The sequence below is a fragment of the Meles meles genome, chromosome 10 (assembly GCF_922984935.1).
Source record: "Meles meles chromosome 10, mMelMel3.1 paternal haplotype, whole genome shotgun sequence".
NCBI lineage: Eukaryota > Metazoa > Chordata > Mammalia > Carnivora > Mustelidae > Meles > Meles meles.
Window position 1 is genome coordinate 25,345,584 of NC_060075.1, and position 20,307 is coordinate 25,365,890.

General features: G+C 37.5%; 1 protein-coding gene and 1 pseudogene across 4 annotated transcripts in view; both read left to right on the forward strand.

Moving 5' to 3' along the window:
• The window catches only part of GRM8 (glutamate metabotropic receptor 8), a 744,073-nt gene that overhangs the window by 581,754 nt on the left and 142,012 nt on the right, over nucleotides 1-20,307 (forward strand). For all 4 annotated transcript variants that reach the window (XM_046019994.1, XM_046019996.1, XM_046019997.1 and 1 more), the window contains exon 8: nucleotides 16,702-16,838. In XM_046019994.1, the coding sequence (XP_045875950.1) occupies nucleotides 16,702-16,838 (137 nt within the window). The remainder of the gene's footprint in view (nucleotides 1-16,701; nucleotides 16,839-20,307) is intronic.
• On the forward strand, nucleotides 5,243-5,475 carry LOC123952322 (annotated as a pseudogene).

Below are 20,307 nucleotides of genomic sequence, written 5' to 3' on the forward strand. Positions count from 1 at the left end.
TGATGGTAATGTACAATCCCCCTAGAAGGACAGGTAGGCCAAGAGGAGAAGGTTGACAGGGGCCCGGTTCAAGGTGTCTAGGAAGACTAGGCTAGGTTATAAAGCACTGTCCTATACCAATTTTGAGCTTGTTCACAGTAGCAAATATGAGAGGCAGATCTCTATAGGGTTTTATGTTTTATGAAGGTTAATAGTTTTGAGATACAAAGAGAACAAGGAAAATGAGATTCCAAGATTCAGAGTCTGTAGGAATAGGAAACCCATTCAAGTTGACGAATGAAAAAGAAAGAGAAAATAGACAAAGCCTAGAGAAATTCCCAAGGTGGGGTCAGATGCCCCTCATGAGTTATTTTTTGTGGTACTGTGAACTTGGATACAGAAATGCTAGGTGCTGTTGAAAAGAGAGACAGGTGATGATGTCCTGGACACAGAACTGATTTTTTAATTTTCACAGACATATTTAGTACCACTTGAAACACTTGACTTGCTCTTAATCCCTTAATTAGTTTTTAATCCAGTGTCTTTCCATAAAATAAAATGGCAACAGGTTGTTTCTCTGGTGGTCACAAATAATAAACCCTCTTCTCTTTTTGAATACAACCAAGGAATTTTATAGATCAGTGGAACAGAATAGAGAGCCCAGAAATCGACCCTACTTAAAAATAATTTTTAATAGCATTCCAGTGTAAAACTATAATAAATAATATGTTGGCAGGAAAAATAAAAACCTCCATAAACATAGGTTTAAACCCTACATTTGTTTTAAGGTAAAAGAGTTACCCCTTCCTGTACTCATAATAAACATACTAGAAAATATGTAAAATTTACTGTTCTTTTGTCATTGACATAATAATGAACTATTAATAAAATGGAGACACAAATCCCTGATTAATATAGATACCTACCCTGTATCTACCATTAGTTATTAGTTTAAAAGATGTTTTCATATTAACCAAAAAGATTTTGATTCAAGTGTTCAATATTTGCAGACCCAGACTCAGACCATATAATATCAAGATCTTAAGGAACTTCAGTGCTAATTATCCATAATTATTGGACATAAGTCTCTTTTTTTTCCCCCAGGTGCTAACATCTTTTAGACAAAAATAAGGGGAAAATATTAGGGGTCTTCTTGGAGAAGCTATCGGAATGACCTGATGGTGAATTGCTCTTTTATATTTTTTAGTTTTTATAATTATTATTATTTTTTTTTTCTTACAGAACGAGAGTAAATGAACTAGACTCTCCATTATGTCTTTTGAACTCTCTAGGGGAGAACATTGCTGTCAGCAGGTTCTGAGTACTACTTCTTCCTTCTGCTAATATCTGTGTATGTCAGCCATTGATATGAAGTGTAGGATTTACTAAAAGACAACTTTATTTATTTTCTCTAGGTCTTCTGTCTTTCCTATGTTTTAAAAAAAACATTTTGATTGACGTAAGTTTATATAGTTTCCATTTTCCCTAGGATAGAGAACACTGGACTAAAGATTCCTAAGTCTGTGTCCATTTAGATTGTCAATTTCTTTTCATTATCTGACTACAGAAACAATAGTACAGTTAACATGTTTATAGGTATGTCTTTGTATAGTCACCTATCCATTTTCATAGCATAAATTTCTATTATTAGATCAAAGAACGAGTGTGCTTTAAATCTTGAAAATTTACTTCCAGCATGGTTGTATCAATTTAAATTTTAATCAGAAAAATATTATCAGCAGAACGTGAAAGTGTCAATTTCACCCTGCTTTTATCTATATGTGTTCTTGGACTAAATGGGAGCATCTTTATCACATTAATGTCTTTTATTTCCAGTTAGATGGAATATTGATTATATTCTTACTGTAATTGTTTCTATTTTATTTTCAGAATTTTCTGTTAATTTTTTGCCAGTTGTGCTATAGGGCTAAATTTTTCTTATTATATGCAGAAGCGCCCTGCATAGTAAGAGTAAGAATCCCTTGTTATGCTTCTGTAGGTTGATTCTTTTAAAAATTGTCTGAAATACAGAAATTTTTATTTTAAAAAATTATCAATCATTTCTTAATATTTTTAAGTTGATGCCATGCTTAAAACCCATTTATCATTTCAAGATTATAAATTTTGTATGTAAATACATCTAAGACTTGAGTAAAAATAAAAGCTTTTAATTCTCTAAATTTTCCTCTGAGGACAGCTTTGGCTCTATCCTTCAGGATTTGAAATATGTTACTATCTGTTAAGTAGTACTCTATAATTTTAGTTGTAGTTTTCTCTTTAACTCAAGAGTTAGCATGAGTATGTAATTGTTTTTTCTAAATATCTAGGAGGTTTTTTAAAATTAATTAATTTAATTTTTTTTCAATGTTCCAAAATTCATTGTTTATGCACCACACCCAGTGCTCCATGCAATATGTGCCCTCCATAATACCTACCACCAGGCACACCCACCCCCCCATGGCCCCACCGTCCAAAACCCTCAGTTTGTTTCTCAGAGTCCATAGTCTCTCATGGTTTGTCTTTCCCTCCAATTTCCTGCAACTCACTTCTCCTCTCCATCTCCCAATGTCCTCCATGTTATTCCTTATGCTCCACAAGTAAGTGAAACCACATGATACTTGACTCTCTCTGCTTGAGTTATTTCACTCAGCATAATCTCTTCCAGTTCTGTCCATGTTGATACAAAAGTTGGGTGTTCATCCTTTCTGATGGAGGCATAATACTCCATTGTATATATGGACCATATCTTCTTTATCTATTCATCTGTTGAAGGGCATCTTGGTTCTTTCCTCAGTTTGGCAATTATGGACATTGCTGCTATGAACATTAGGGTACAGATGGCCCTTCTTTTCACTACATCTGTATCTTTGGGGTAAATTCCCAGTAGTGCAATTGCAGAGTCATAGGGTAGCTCTATTTTTAATTTCTTAAGGAACTCCACACTATTTTCCAAAGTGGCTGCACCAACTTGCATTCCCACCAACAGTGTAAGAGGGTTCCCCTTTCTCCACAACCTCTCCAACACTTGTTGTTTACTGCCTTGTTGATTTTGGCCATTCTAACTGGTGTAAGGTTGTATCTCTCAATGTGGTTTTGATTTGAATCTCCCTGATGGCTAATGATGAGGAACATTTTTTCATGTGTCTGTTATCCATTTGTATGTCTTCTTTGGAGAAGTGCCTGTTCATGTCTTCCTCCCTTTTTTTTGACGTGATTATCTGTTTTGTGTGTGCTGAGGTTGAGGAGTTCTTTATAGATCTTGGATATCAGCCCTTTGTCTGTACTGTCATTTGCAAATATCTTCTCCCATTCCATGGGTTGCCTCTTTGTTTTGTTGACTGTTTCCTTTGCTGTGCAGAAGCTTTTGATCTTGATGAAGTCCCAAAAGTTCATTTTCGCTTTTGTTTCCTTTGCCTTTGGAGACGTATTACAGCTATGTGTAGAAGAATGAAACTCAACCATTCTCTTACACCATACACAAAGATAAACTTGAAATGGCTAAAAGACCTCAATGTGAGGCAGGAATCTATCAAAATCCTAGAGGAGAACATAGGCAATGACCTCTTCGACATCGGCCACAGCAACTTCTTTCAAGATATGTCTCTCTAGGAGTTTTTAAAAAATTTTTCTCTTTCTTGGTGTTGTTTTAACTTTTTAATCTTTTTAAAGCTGTTGTTCAGGGTTTCAAGTTTTATTGACTAGTGGTTAGAGAATATGACTTCAGATTTAAAATAATTATCCATATTTCATTTGGGGCAGAAAATAATTTTTTTATAAATGTTTCACATATATTTGAAAATACAGTATCTTATTCAACAGTTATCTATTTTTATCTGTTTGATAGGTCAGCTTCAGAAAGGGATATGCAAAAGTCAGACCATACTTTTTAAATTTAGGAGTTTTTTTACTTATATGTTTTACTGTTTCTTTTAATTATGCTGCAAATTGTTATGCAGGCAGCATCAAATGGAAACACCTCAAATCACCATGGTAACATAGACAATTCACATCTATCACAGTGGCCTAATATACGTTGACAGTTTGTGTAATTAGGGAAAATCAGGCCCATTATAAATAAATGATGTGGTATACTTTTTTAATTCAATATGCAAATTATTGTCAAAAATGAGTAGACCTCTCCTAATTTGGTATTTTACCCATTTTTTAAACACTTAGGCATCTGTTCCTGTAGTTATCTGTACTTGATTCGTTCATCATAATTATTCACATATTAACAAAGTATTAATTATGAAATACATAGACTGTCCATTAATGATATTTCAAACTAAAACCTGAGATAAGAGAACAATTTGACATTCAGCAAGAAATGAAGTTATGACTCAACTGGTAAGAGGTGAATTTTAGCCTTATTTTATTCTCCGGAAAATGAAAAAGTGAATTAAGCTTTTTGGCTTAAAAATATGTGATTCTAATCCCAGACAGTTATATCTTATAAACTGAGAATTCTGACAGAAGTTTCACTAATATAAAATCTAAAAATATACAGAAAAGCTGCTTTAGAGAATTGGGTGGAGGCAATTCTGTATATGACCCATTTTGTTTGGGTGCATAAACCTACAGGGAGGACTCATATTCTCCAAGGGCATAATAACAAGTCTAAGTATAGCAGTCAGCTAATTCACAGAATTACACAACAGTTAGAGCACTGTCTTTCGTATACCCTTCCCTAAAGATATTTTTGGATGTGAATCTTTCCCTTTTTTCTTCTTTCATTCTTTTATTCATTATTTCTACCTGTCCTTCCTTCTGCTCCCTTACCTCCTGTTTTCCTCCCTCTCTCCCTTCTTTCTTTGTCTCTCTCCATTTCTTCCTCTTGGCTCCTTAATTCATGATATGGGCTCATTATTGATTTATGCAAGGTCCACTTTCATTTATTTTTTTTTTTTTTTATTTTTTTTTTTCTCATTTTATTTATTTTTTCAGCGTAACAGTATTCATTCTTTTTGCACAACACCCAGTGCTCCATGCAAAACGTGCCCTCTCCATTACCCACCACCTGTTCCCCCAACCTCCCACCCCTGACCCTTCAAAACCCTCAGGTTGCCCCAACCTCCCACCCCTGACCCTTCAAAACCCTCAGGTTGTTTTTCAGAGTCCATAGTCTCTTATGGTTCGCTTCCCCTCCCCAATGTCCATAGCCCGCTCCCCCTCCCCCAATCCCACCTCCCCGCAGCAACCCCCAGTTTGTTTTGTGAGATTAAGAGTCATTTATGGTTTGTCTCCCTCCCAATCCCATCTTGTTTCATTTATACTTTCAGGGATCATTTCTATAGTTTTTTACTAGAGAAGTTTCTCTGAATTTATAGTGTACCCGGAACCACGAGGAGGAGGCATAACATTCCTTCCTGAGCGTGAAGCTGACTTTGGTGCTGTGCTCCACTTTCATTTATTTAATCCATTAGTTACTTGGTTATTTCAAAGAATGTAATAAACATTACATTATAAAAATGAAAATAATCCCCTTCTCCCAGAAGCTGGGACTTTGGCAAAAAGCTATACTCAGGCTATATTCCCATCACCAAACTATCACCCTGCCCTTTCTGAACAACCAATATTTCTACATTTAAAACAGATTTGCCTTGCATATGTAGTCCCCAAACCACAAAATTTTTTAAAGCTTCATCATTTATACCTTTGTGAAATTTATTTTTGGTACTTAACTTTTTCCACTTAATATTATTTTGCTAAAATCCATCCATATTTATGACTGTCTCTGTAGTTCATTCATTTGACTGCAGGATAATATTCCACTATAGGAAGATTCGATTATACCACAATTCATTCACTCTCTTAAGGGTGTCTGGCATGATTCCAGGTGAGTTCTCCAAAACATTCAGGGAAGAAATGATAAATATTTGCAGATAACATGATTTTTACATAGAAATTTTTTAAAATTTTAGATATAAATCCTTAGGTATAAAAACGGAGTTTTTCAAGAGGCTTTTCAACCTTAAAACTATTTTGAACATTTGGAACTGGATGATTCTTGATCATAGGTGTCTGTCCTGTGCACTGAAGGATACTTAATAGCAACCCCGACTCCCCCCGCCCCCGCCCCCCAACGCCGCCACCAGTGCAGTGTCTCCTCCAACTACAACAAACAAAATTGTCTCCAGACATTCCCAAATATCCCCTGGGAGACAGAATTACCCCTGGGGAAGATATGAGACTAATACAGAAAAAAATCAACTGCATTCTATATACTGGCAGCAAAGTTGTAGATAATATAATTTAAGACACTATTCATGTAGTATCAGAGAATATTCATTACCCAGGAGTAAATCTACAAAAACTGGTTAAGTGCTATGAAAAGGAAATTCTAAGACTGTATTAAAACTTACAGAGGAAGACCTAAGTGACTGAGGCACAACTCATGCTCACAGATAGGAAGATATTATAAAGGTGTTAAATCTTCCCCATTGATTTCTAGATTCCGTATATTTTCCAATAATCTAAACAGGATTGTTTGTGGAACTTAAGATGGTTCTGAATTGTATACAGAAGAGAAGTCAGAGACCTTCTGAGAAGTAAGAATAGGGAGTGCAGACTTGCCATACCACTATCAGTCTTATTATGAAACTTTAGGGGGCACCTGGTGACTCAGTTGTTTAAGTGTTTTGGTTTTGACTCAGGTCATGACCTCAAGATTACAAGGTAGAGCTGAGCAGCAGGCTCCACATTCAGCAGAGAGTCAGCTTGAAGATCCTCCCTCCCTCTCCCTCTGCCCTTTCCCCCACGTGTTTCCCCTTTTGCTCTCAAACAAATAAATATTTTAAAAATGCAAATGACAAAAGCAAAATTTTTAAATAGTGAGCATAGTTTAAATATATTTAAATAGTGGTTTTGTTTTGTTTTGTTTTGTTTTTTGAGAGAAAGAGAAAACAAGCATGTGAGCTGGGGGAGGGGCTGAGGGAGGGGGATAGAGTGACTCTTAAACAGGCTCCACACCCAGCACGGAGCCCAACACAGGGCTCAGTCTCAGGACCCTGAGGTCGTGATCTGAGCCAAAATCAAGAGTCAGACACTTAACTGATTGAGCTACCCAGGCCCCACTCTTAGTAAGCATTCTTATAAAAATTGATAAATTTGGCAGTTTTAAGTCTAGATGGCAAAAGTGTCTTTCTTTTCCAGCAACACATTGGACTAAAGAGTCAGAGACTTCCTTTTAGCATGGCAAATTTGAAAAAGCAAGGATATATGTACTCACATACTTCTCTTTCACAAATATATTCATCACTGTTAGAGATATAATGATTAATAACATAATGGAAGTTATGTATACAAATAAATAAATATATATATATAATATTGATTAAATACTCCACAAAAGAAAAAATAAAAGGCTTAGGTTGCTTAAGATAAAGAGGTTTTCTTCTAGGGAATGAAAATGCACAGAATTCAGAGTATTGCAACACACTTCGGTTTGTTCCCAAATTCGTCTTAAGATATATTAATTTTGCATAATTATTACATGATCTTTTCCTTTTTTTTTTTTTAATCAAGCATTTCATATTTTGGTAGTTTCTCTGGTCACTTTTCATGTAAGAGATTTTATTTAAACTTCCTAATTCATCTGCTTCCCTGAGATGAGTATCACTAAATAATAGATCTTTTCTTATTTTGAAATTTCAATCAGCTTATTTAAATACTATCAAAGCAATTATAGGTAGTATTTCTATTTCTGAAATAGTGTTCATTAATGATAATTACACTTTGCATTCTCTTTTTTTTTTTTTTTTTGACAGAGAGAGAGATCACAAGTAGACAGAGAGGCAGACAGAGAGAGAGAGAGGGAAGCAGGCTCACTGCTGAGCAGAGAGCCCGATGCGGGACTCGATCCCAGGACCCTGAGATCACGACCTGAGCCGAAGGCAGCGGCTTAACCCACTGAGCCACCCAGGCGCCCTACACTTTGCATTCTTAAAGCATCTTTAATGCAAGGATCATAAAGACATTTCTATAATAGAAAGTACTATTGCCAGTTTAATTTCTTAATGGAAAAATCAAGAAGGTGGGTTTGGCTGAGAGAATTCGAAATGCCATTCAACCACATTTCTTGTGCTATTTATTTCATACGCCAAAACAATGAGCTAAAGAAGACGATTTTCAACACAAAAAATGTGAAAGTGGGCGCATATTTTTAATACTTTTACATTTAGTTTTTATGAAAACATCCAATTGAGTGAGTACTTTAGTTAAGATAAATGAGTGAAATTCTGGAGTATGGTTACAGTCAAATTCTGGAGTATGGTAACACATTCTGGATTCCACCTTTATAGTACACATGTGGATTGCAAAAATCAATATAAATTCTAAAGGAGAATCTGAAAGCAGTTACTGATCCATGCCAATAGCTTTGATATTCAGTTGTAAAACTCTATTATTCTTAAAGTTTTATACAGTGATATGAAATGAAGCATTTCTTTCCACATTTAATATAATTTTAGTTATTCATTTAACAACTACTGATAACCCACTTTTCTAGAAATGGTGTTATTATGATTGTCTGCTATAAAAAGTAGACTCACAAGCTATGATGACTCAAAAAGGATAGAATTTTTTTTTCACTCAGGTAATAGTACCATATGAATGGATGGATGAACTAGTTACTAGCACAGACCTTCTCCAAACACCCACACAGGAACAGGCTGATGCAAGCTCTCCCATCTTTAACACATAGCTCCTCTTGTTCCCCAGCATGGTATTTCCATGCTAGCCAGTCAGAGGGCAAAATGATCATGGACAATGAATCAAGAGGCTTTTAATGAGTGGCCAGAAGTATCACTTGTGTTCATGTCCCATTGATTGGCACTAATCATTTGGCCACCTCCAACTCTAGGAAAGACTGGAAAGGGAGCCAAGCTATCTGCCCAAGAAAAAGAGAGAATGGATTTGGATGATCCCCCAACAGTCTGACTTTGGTGGATCCATACCTTTTTAGGGGAGAAACTAGTGAAAGGGGTTCAGTTTAGTTGAAGTGGAGGCCAGAAGAGTGAAGTCCAGCTGGAATTGAAATGGAGATCAGAAAGATTCAGCAGTGGACTTCTTCAATGCATGAAGGGTTAGAGCAATGACTGCTGAAATGATTTGTCTTTTAGACTGTGCTGTTTTATATAGATCACATTGAGCACTTGAAATACTAGTCTGCATTGAAATGATTTGTAGGTATAAGGTATAAGCAGAGTTTTGATGATTTGGAATGCAAAAAAATGTAAAGTACCTCATTAATATTATTTATATTGGTTACATTTTGATATACTGTTTTGCATATATTGGATTACACAAAATGTATTGCTAAAAGTAATTTCATCAGTTTTCTTTGGATTTTTAAAAACTTCTTTAAAGAAGAGCTTTAGGGGCACCTTGGTGGTATAGTCAGTTAAGCATCTGACTCTTGGTTATCGCTCAGGTCCTGATCTCAGGGTTGTGAAATCAAGCCTGGCATTGGGCTCCATGCTCAGCTTGAGCTTCTCTCTCCCTTTCCCTCTCCCTCTGTCTGTCCCCACTCGTGCTCTCTCTCTCTCTCTCTCTTCTTAAATAAATAAATAAATATTTAAACTTTAAAGAACAGCTTTAGAGTTCCAGAAACAGGAACAGGGCAGATGGTCCAGATTGTTCTCATATTATTTCCCCCCCACCTCAAATATATAGTTTCTCCAAATATTAACATTTTGTATTAGTTTAGTACATTTGTTATAATTAATAAACTAATAATGATACATTGTTATTTAAGTTTGTAGCTAACATTCATTCTTTACATTTTACAGTTAGATATGGTGTTTTAACTGAGTTTTTACTTGATTGAATGGACAGTTGATAGCTGACTATTAAGAGGGGAAAGACTTCGAGGAACATAACTGGAAATGAGGAAGTCTCAAATGTTGTGTCTAGATGCATCAAGTTTAGGATGATTATTAAACAACCAAATGGAGATACAAGTAGTTAGACAGGTCTGCACTCAGGGCTAGATGTAAAAATTTGAGACTCATCAGTGGAGATACGAGGTTAAATTTTCAATTAAAATGGTATGAAGAGGTAGCAGGAAATAAGACAAGAGAGAGAGGACAGCTCACTTAAAAAGCTCTGTTTTACTCTTAAGAAAGTAGATAAATGAGGCAATAGGGTCAGTAATGGGATTTGTTTGCCTGTCTTTTTTTTTTAAGATGAGATTTTTTTAAGATAAGATTAGATTTTTTTTGTCAACTGAAGGGAACAATATGGACAGTTTAAATTTGTTGATGTCCAAGGAGGAAAAGAGAACTGTGAATCTGAAGGCACATGGACAGTGAGTCTGTGGGGTCCATGAACCAGGAGAGGAGTATGACTGTGACGTGGGATGTGTGCATGTGTGTCTCTGCAGGAGGGAGGAGATTAACATGAGTGTACATGCAGGGAGTTTGTAGGGCTTGTGGTGGAGTGATGAGGGAGTTTTTATCTGCCTGCTGCTTTTTCTCAGTGAGATACAATGAGATAAGCTGAAGAGTTAGGGGAGGAAGGTATTGGGTATGTGAGGCTTGACACTGTCAGTCATCCAGAGTGGGAGGTGGACCCACTGGGAAAGTATGGAAGGATTCCAGAGCAATGTTGACCACACACTTGATATCTGAGGTCATGAAGGTATACAATTGAGTTCATCATGATTATGTTTTGTCAGAGGAATAAAATTGGTTGGAGGGAGATCGCAGAACCCAAGCAAGAACAGGAAGAGAAACTTTCATGGGGGTGAAGTATAATGACCAATTGGGGGTGACAAATGAATCAATAAATTTAGAGGATCATAGAACTTTTGCAGTAGATGTAGAAGGTGGTGTAAAATTTGAGAGATAATATAGTTCCTGGAAAGGACTGCTTTTCGAGTGTGTTCATGATAGTGAGTGGTGAATTGCATGAGAGGGGTGGTAATGGGAAGTGAGGAGGTTAGCCAATGTAGAGGCCAGGATATTGGATCATCCAGCTGGATGAAGAAGCCACCAAGCATAAGGATGGAGAAGAATATGGAAGAATGGGGAGGAAGAAGAATACAGAGTCAGATGCTCAAGTCTTTCGTGAACAAATGCTGACAGATATGTGTAACAGTCATCTTACTGATTCCTAAATAATTAAACTATAATACAATTCTAATTCAAAGATATAGTTCTGTTTATTGATTGTAATAAATACTTGATAAAATAAATTGGATAAGGAAAAGATGAGCATGAATAATTGAGATTCTGTTGAAAATTGATATTTCCGGTGGCATTTTGGTCAATGACTGAAGTCCGATATAGTCATTCTTTCAAGGGTGCCAGAAATTGCTATACCGACTGATTTCATTTTTAGCTTTCTCATTTTTTTCCTGCTTACCCAGTAGTGCAGGTTGTTATGAGAAAGAAAATGGATAAAGTTTTGTATCAAGAGGAAAGAAGGAAAGTAATAAACATGACGATAAACTGAGTGACTTACACTTATAAATATATTTATAATATTTTCTCATAAAAGCAAATGAATTATTCTTGCATTGCTTTTTGCATTGTGAAAATAAGGTAATGTAGATCATGGGAGCATTAAGTGTAGTCAAAAGAATGGATAATGATGATGATGGCTTTCCTTTTATTGCACCCCTATCGTGTGCCAGCCATGCATTAAGTGCTTTACATACATCATTTCATGTGACCCTTGGAATAGCCCAGGGAAGTTGTGGTTCTTATGTACGCCTGACAGCTGAGAAAATAAATTTAGTGAGGGTGACTTGCCTAGATCACGCAGGTAATTGGTGGAGCCAGAAATCAAACTCAGTCCCGGAATCCCAAGCCCATACTCTTTCCAGAACAATGTTCAACAGAGCCAAACATTTGCAAATAAAATCTTCATGGGCTGAATCATTTTTTCCTACAAAAATGTGTTGAAGTCCTTCATATGCTTAGGAATAAAAATATAGTTTTCCCAATGGATTTCTCATTGAACAGAAAATATTCAGGAAGACGGGGCGCCTGGGTGGCTCAGTGGGTTAAAGCCTCTGCCTTTGGCTCAGGTCATGATCCTGGGATCCTGGGATCGAGCCCCACATCTGGCTCTCTGCTCAGGAGGGAGCCTGCTTCCTCCTCTTTCTCTGCCTGCCTCTCTGCCTACTTGTGATCTCTGTCTGTCAAATAAATAAATAAAATCTTAAAAAAAAAAATTCAGGAAGATATGTAGACTCTGAGAGCAGTACCACAAGTATAAGTTAAGTCATAGCCCCACATTGTTTCTATTTCTCCACTAGTGCACATCAATTAAAAAAAATTTTTTTAAATTAATGTACTTCATAAATAAATAAAAAATAATCATAATAATTAAAAATAGGGCACCTGGGTAGCTCAGTAGGTTAAAGCCACTGCCTTCGGCTAGGGTCATGATCCCAGGGTCCTGGGATCGAGACCCACGTCAGGCTCTCTGCTCTATGGGAGCCTGCTTCCTCCTCTCTCTCTGTCTGCCTCTCTGCCTACTTGTGATTCTGTCTGTCAAATAAATAAATAAATAAATAAATAATAAAATAAGAAATTAATGTGCTTCAAAATTTCTGAAATAACTAAGTCCAGGAGATAATGTCTAGGAACTATCTATATCTATTTATTGCTATGTATATTTATTTCTTACCTGTGTTGTGAGTGAATCATGAAAAAGTGATGGACATATTGAGACATTTCGTCATTAAAAATTTTTTTCTGGACAAAATGCCACTTAATTACATTTTTCAGGGGTGGCCAGATTCATAAAAAGGATATTTTATAATTTTTTTTTTTAAAGATTTCATTTATTTATTTGACAGAGAGAGAGATCACAAGTAGGCAGAGAGGCAGGCAGAGAGAGAGGAGGAAGCAGGCTCCCTGCAGAGCAGAGAGCCCGACGCGGGGCTCGATCCCAGGACCCTGAGATCATGACCTGAGCCGAGCGGGGCTCGATCCCAGGACCCTGAGATCATGACCTGAGCCGAAGGCAGCGGCTTAATCCACTGAGCCACCCAGGCGCCCCTAAAAAGGATATTTTAAATTTAAATTTCTTACTTGTAGAAATTAGTAAACATTAGTAAGCATGGCCTCTCCTGGCCATTCAAGGGTGTTCTTAGTTACACAGACCACAGAACCAGAGCAATCATTTGAGATGAGCTAGTATGTAATGGAGTCAGTTCTACCTGTGAAAGGGTTAAAGTAACTCAACTGCAAGCCTAGCCCAAGAGCAGAAATCAGATGAATAAAGTTAGTTGCAGGAGTGGTTTCTAACATCACCCTGATAACAACCTGAAAGGGAGTCTGAAGGTCCCTTCATTTGTGAGTAAAAAAGATGAGAGGTGACATAAATGCAGTTCACAATGTTATGAAGAGAGCGAGTATGGATTTACTTGCGATCATTAGTGAGTGCCTGCTTTATGCTTTACTGCAGTTTATTCCCTGAGTGTGGAGCACTGTCTTTGGTTCAGTGCCTACAAAGATTAGAGATACACTCTGCCTTTACTGAGGAGACCTCCTTTGTGAGGAAGGCAAACCATCCACCTAGTGGTGAGCACATAGTAGGCTCTCAGTAAATATCTGTGGAATCATGTTTGACCAGATATGGGAATGAAGAGTAAAAGTGTGTGGAGTGTAGCGAGTGCTGTGACAGAGGAGGGTAGGATGCAAAGAGGTGCTTGGCCTCCTGCTCCAGGTTCAGAAGATCAAGCTCCTTTAGGTATGACCTTTGAGTCACATCTGAAAAGGAATTACATAGAGAAGAAGGGTTAGGAGGATTAGAAGGGAAGGGAAGTAGAAGGGAATTTATAGATAATAACAGGTGCAAAGACAGGGTGGTAAGAAAGAGCATGACAAATCTAGGGAACTGGATTTTAGGTATAGGTGACATTGTGTTGACAGAGAAGGAAGATTAGTGAGGGTGACTTGAGGTAAACCATTCATGCTCACAGAGAAGTTCTATTTTCATACAGACACTGGATTTCAAACACAGCATTGCCATAAAACAATAAAGGAAATAATAGTTAATACGTAGATAATGCTTACTATGTACTAAATGTTGTACATATTTTAATTCATTTAATCTTCACATATCCATCCTGGGTGAGAACTACTCTTAGCCCATTTTAAAAATGAAACACGTGAAATATAGGGAAGTTAAGTAACTGACCCAAGATCATACATCTAATAAATGACAGTGTGGGGGATCAAACTCAGTGATCTGGCTCCAGAACCCACGCTCCTAACACACTGGAATATACTGCCTCGTAATACAATGTCAAGTTTAGTGTAAATTGCTGTTGATGATGATCTTTGAAGTATTTCAACTGAAGAATTATATTTTTGTAATAATACAGCTCTCCTTCACTTGCTTTCCAGTAGACTTTCTCGAGTTGGAAAAAAGATATGTAGAAATACCTGGCACACGAGGAATTCTATGTAACTCAGAGCACATTCGTGAGAATGTGTTACATGAGTGGTGTTCTTCCGTCTTGGGTATTATCGTGTTAAAAAAGACTGAGACTGCTATTAGAGGAAATAAGAGGTCATTCAGTAAGTGATGTAACATTGGGGATTTTAGTTAGAGAAATTAAATATTCCTTTATTCATGAAGAAGATGACATAAGTTTTCAAGTGGTATATAAATGTCGGGAATTGTTGAGGATGTTAGTATGAAATTCGTAATAGATACATATTTTTTTCTATCCAGGAATCATCCCCATTTGAATTTCCATAACCCCTTGTCTAGATATCACTTAAAGAATTTCCAGCATCCTCTCTATTACTCTGCATTGGTGTGTACTGGAAATACTTATGGAGTAAATAATCATCATCACAATAATATCTAATTATCCCATGCATTGTTCGGTGCACTAGATAGCTATTTGTTCATTTAATTCTTTTAACAACCATATGAGAAAAGTGTCATCATTATCTCCATTTTTCAGATGAGGAAACTAGCATTTAAAGGTTAAGCTGCTCAAGGTCATTTAGGAGTTAGGTTTTGGTCAGCTATGGCAAATGGGTTTCCACTTGAGTGTCTAAGGAGTAGCTAACATAGTACCAGTTGATTAGAGCCCTCTTATCTTATTCCCTAATTCCTCATTTCTTTCTTGATTTATGCATAAAGTCACTTCCCAAATGGCTTAATAATAATGATTTAAATGCATATGACTCTTCTAGGACTTCAAAACATGTTCATATTCATCGTTAAGTCCCTACATGACACGTGACTAAAAAGAGACACACAAAGTCATGGAAATAAATGGGAAGTGGAGTTAGCAGGGTCATGCGGGTCTTGACTCTAAGACCAGTGCTCTTTCCTTCAAGCTGTGCAGTCTCTTATGGCTTTAGGAGTCTTTGCAGATGCCAAGGATCTATGGTCTCATCAGAGACTTCACACTGTGTCCAAATTTTAAAAAGATTCCAGAAAACAGAGGAAATTAGACATCTTTGCATTAAATATTTGGAAAGCACCCTTATTGCTACTGTGTGATTGTGATCGTATTTACTTGCAGGTTATTGTCTGAATTCATCCATTTTGTTTGATAAACTTAAATGCTTTAGAATTTTGTGATTATCAGTATTGGTTAAAAACTCTGCAAGAAGAATAAAGAACTCATTATAAAGTAAAATTGTAAAATGGACATATATAACTGTCTGTAGTATATATTTTGGAAGAATACAATAGGAAAAGAAATAGCAAGGAAGAGACACTTTCTAGCATGGTATGGAAATTAAATTCAGTATGTTGCGACAAGAAATTCAGGGGAGAGGGCCTGCAGAGAGAAGACAGATACAAAGAAAAGGGATTGATGTCAGGTGAATTTGTCAAGATAGCAGAGTCGACCAATAAGATGAAGTGGGGGAAGGGAGAAGCTAAGGGCTGGTAGAAAACAGGAAGTTCTCTTCAGGTAGTGAGGCTACATGCAGCGAGGAAACATGGGGGTAGTAATCCCTTTCTACTCTTAAAACCTGTGATTCTGGAACAGTTAATAAGAGGGCAAGTAAAAATGAGCAGAAGCTCTGAAGAGAAAGGAGAAAAGCTGAAAGCTTCTTCGAGAAATGGGAGTTTAGAAAATACTGCATTGCTTGCAACTTCGTGCATCCTGCTGCTGTACCCCAGTGAACTGGGGGAACCTTTATGATCTGAGCAGAGTCGGGACTTCCCAGTGATCGCTGTCTTGCCCATTGGGAGGCTCCCAGCAGTGGCCCACATTGATATACTCATGGGCAGAGGTAGCAGAAGCAGGGACTGAGAAGAGAAATTGCATGGGGAACTGGCTCAAGTCCAAATAAAGTCAAACCAAGGGAATGTGGCTCAGAAGTTCTCCTGCCAGATTTTGAGTTGCTGTTTGTAGTTCACATTCTGCAGGAGGTGTTGTGCTTCAAGACATTTACGCTCATCTCTGTTGACTGTCACTCTGGGTAGCCAGGATGGAATATTCAGCCTATCAACTTCTATTTATTTAACTGTTATGTACATTGCCCAACTTGGATACTCACCATTTACTTTCTAATGTGCATAATAAAGCATGTCTTCTTCCTATATGTATGTCTGGGCTTCTTTTCGTGCAGAAGACATTATGCTATCAAGAATGACCTTGTATGGATTGCTATCTTCTTATCTCTTACTACACACAATATATTTTTATCTACCATTCTTTCTTAGGGAAAAATAAGCTCAGTAGGCTATCTCACTAAAACTTTATTATCATTGTTTTCTAAACATTTATAGGTAGTGCTGGGACACCTGTCACTTTTAATGAAAACGGAGATGCCCCTGGACGTTATGATATCTTTCAGTATCAAATAACCAACAAAAGTGCAGAATACAAAATCATTGGGCACTGGACCAACCAGCTTCACCTAAAAGTAAGTATCAATATAGATTTATAGTAATGTATGTCATTCTCAAGGAGAAATATTTCATTTTTAAGTCATGATACAAGTTTTGTTAGAATTGTCTTGTAATTATGTTTTTTAAAAATGTATATTTTTATCCTTTAAAATGTTATGGAAAATCTCAAATGTCTAGAGAGAAATCTGGTGTCTGGAGGGATTTAATGAAAGCCCTCATCTCCTTTTAAGTGACTGCAATGTATTTTGAGAAATTTTGCCCTTTTCTGAAAGACTCACTTGCTTAAGTGTTGGTATACTGTACACGTGTGGTGTGTGTGTGTGTGTGTGTGTGTGTGTGTGTGTGTGTGAGAGGAATGACAGTGTGAGTGTATTTCACATTTGCCATCTCATAAATTGAGACCTTATGCCTACATCTGATTGATGGAAGTGAATCATGATCTGTGTTTACATTACCTCTTTGAATCACAACATTAGAGAAAGTTAGTGTACCCAAAAGTGATGTTTTAGATCCTTTGACAGTCTTTAGGGCTGACTGCTGTCCCTGTCTACCTGGGGTGTCATCAAGGCCCAAGACCCACAGATCTTGCAATTCCTAGAAATAAGTGGCCATGTGAGGAAAACTTGGAAAGCCTAGCCTAAGTCGGGTCCCAGGGCCTGCGGGTGGTGCCAAAGGTGGCTGGGCATTTCCTGCCTTGGTGTCACCAAGGACACAGAAGGCTCTGTGTCCTCCTACTGGGCCTGCTGGGGCCCCAGTGGGGAAGCATGCAGCATAGGTGTGGGGTAGAGGAACCTCATCAAACGTGCCTGGCTGGCGGCAGCCCTCTGGGGGGGTCCCCTAAGGAAAGAGTCTCTGGGGACATTGGAGAGAGCTGTGTGGTACTGGAACCCACCAGTTAGAATGGGCTCTGGAGCAGGAAGCTGATCCTGAACCTAAGGGACAAGGGATGCCCAGAAAGGGACCAGGACTGTCAGTGACTATTTGGGAGGGTGTGGGGGTGGTTGGAGCAGCACCTGCTTATCACTTGATAAGGAAGGATTTCACCTTTCAACGGCCCATGGTGTGGCATCAGCGCACACTGGCTTCTTCCAGTATAGAGAAATAAGGAGTGTGCCCCATAGTCTCAGCTAAGGATTGGAGTTCTTTCATGGCACACATCTTTGACAGTTATAAAATGGGACTATTTACAGGAACTGAGGGGCTGAGGAATTCTCGTTGCAACAGCATGTTTCCTCTGTAGGCAGAAAGGTGCTTTTAAATGCTTCAAAGAAACTAGAAACATATCGGTCTACTGTCCTATGGTTCTAATGCGCATCTCGTTCTTTCCTATAACAAAAGCACCTCCTCTTCTTGATTCTCAAAGCCATCACAACGCTGTGAGGATTGAGTTTACTTCCTAAATGAATAGTTAACTTCATTTCCTAGCCGTGCCTTATCCTAGCTAGAAGGTAAAGGCTGACGACGCACAGGAGGGTGGAGATCATTCTTGTCTGTGTATGTGTGACACTTGTACGTGTGCTTTCTTGTGTTTGAACCCACTCAAAAGACATCAGTTTGGTATTTTTAATACATTTCCCACTTTCTGTGTCTCCAAATATACTGGTATGCTTATGTAGCATCAACCACCAAAGGTTTCCACAAGGAAGCCAATGATGAAAAGTAATGAAACTGGGATATTTATGATTTACTGTCTTTGAAATGACTTCCTGATGATTATCACACTTCTGCCTTCAATAATGCACAAAGATAGCTAATATTTCCAACTATTGTTGTGCTTTGTAAGACCACAGATCTACAGTTTACTATATGTAGCAGCCTGAGGAAATCTTATCTATTGTTCTGCAACCCAAACTGACATTTATCAAAGCATTGTTTTGATAACTCTACAGGTTATTAGTGCCAATCTGAAAATCAATCGCTTTGTGGCAAAAGCCCTTTGGAAAGTGGACCTATGTGGAATAAAATAATTATACATGACAAAGACAATTTGTAAGGGTTAAAATAGGGAAGCTACTTTTTATCAAATGTTTATTAATGCCAAACTGCCTATTATATTCTTATGATTAAGGACGTACATAACGAAGTTCAATGGTTGAAAAACATGGCACTAATACATGACGCTAAGATACCTAAAATATTTATACGTACAAGTATGTATACACAGACACATCTCTCTCTGTGTGTGACATATTTATTACAAAGCTTCGTATTGAATCTCAAGCTTCTCTTTTATGTACATTTAACGGTGCATGAAAGTTTTATGTTTATTATTGTGTTATTGTTCCTCACATATATCCAAACAGTTTGTAAGAATTATTTCTCATGCATGATTATGATCATTTATAACTAGATAACAGTGCCGTTTTTACTGAAACAGAGAGAATGTATCTCTCAGGAGAAAAGTAAGTGAATTAGACGGGGCAGAGAGATTATACATCAAGAGTTGACTTCTGGAGCCCAGCAGGACAAATTGTTTCTCCTTGGATCAGTGACCTGTTTGAAGGTCACCTGTTTGAAGGCGTACAAGGTGTTTGGAACGTGACCAATTTATTAAAATTCTGCTTAGACAGTAGTCAAGGCATGGAACAAATGCTTTGCTTCAGTTTTATCATCTGTAAAATGGAAACATTAGTAACACCTATCTTATGTTAGGTGTTACTAATACTTATATTAGCAACACTTATCTTATATGGTTGTAATATGAATGAAATGAAGCAATACAATAAAGCATTTAGTCCAGGACTTGGCACACATGAAATGCATAGATATTACCCATTATTATTCCAGTATCTCATGATTCTATATGGCCAGTGGGAGAGCCCATAATCAATGTGGTGAGCAGAGCACTGCTTATTAGGGAGGCACTTGGATTTGTTTTAGAAAGTTCTGAGAGTATCTCTTCATTAAAATGCTGACCATTTGTCTCCATCGTCCACTCTTTCTGCCTATCTTTAATATTGGCTTTAATACTCTAGAATATCTATTTGTGCTTAAAAAGTAACCTTTCTGTAGGACAAATACAAACTTTCTTTCTCTATGGTAGCGTATGGCTAGGTATTGTCAGCAAGGCAGCTATTTTTTGAATGGATTGGATAAATTCATTCTGTGCACATACTTGGTGCTAAGATTTGAGACAAGGCTGAGTCAGTGGTTCTCAGGGCGCTCATAGACTGGAAGGATAGAACGGCACTCAGACCATCGAGTCTCCATGAGGCAGGCGCCTGGAGTAAGGGGTGTGTGCGGTTTCGCAGCAGCAGCCCAGAGAGAGGTTCCTAATCTGACCTGACTGCTGAGGGGAGCAGTGTTGACAGACAGGGGACGATAACTTCCCCCATGTGCTCCATCTCTCCTTAATCTATTAAACCAGTTTTACAATAGATTTTACACTCTTGGGGGTAAGCATTTAACAGCCAGTCATCGGACTGAATTCTGTGTACTTTCAAAAAAGCCAGTTTTTCTGGCTGAACTCAACCATAGGACAAT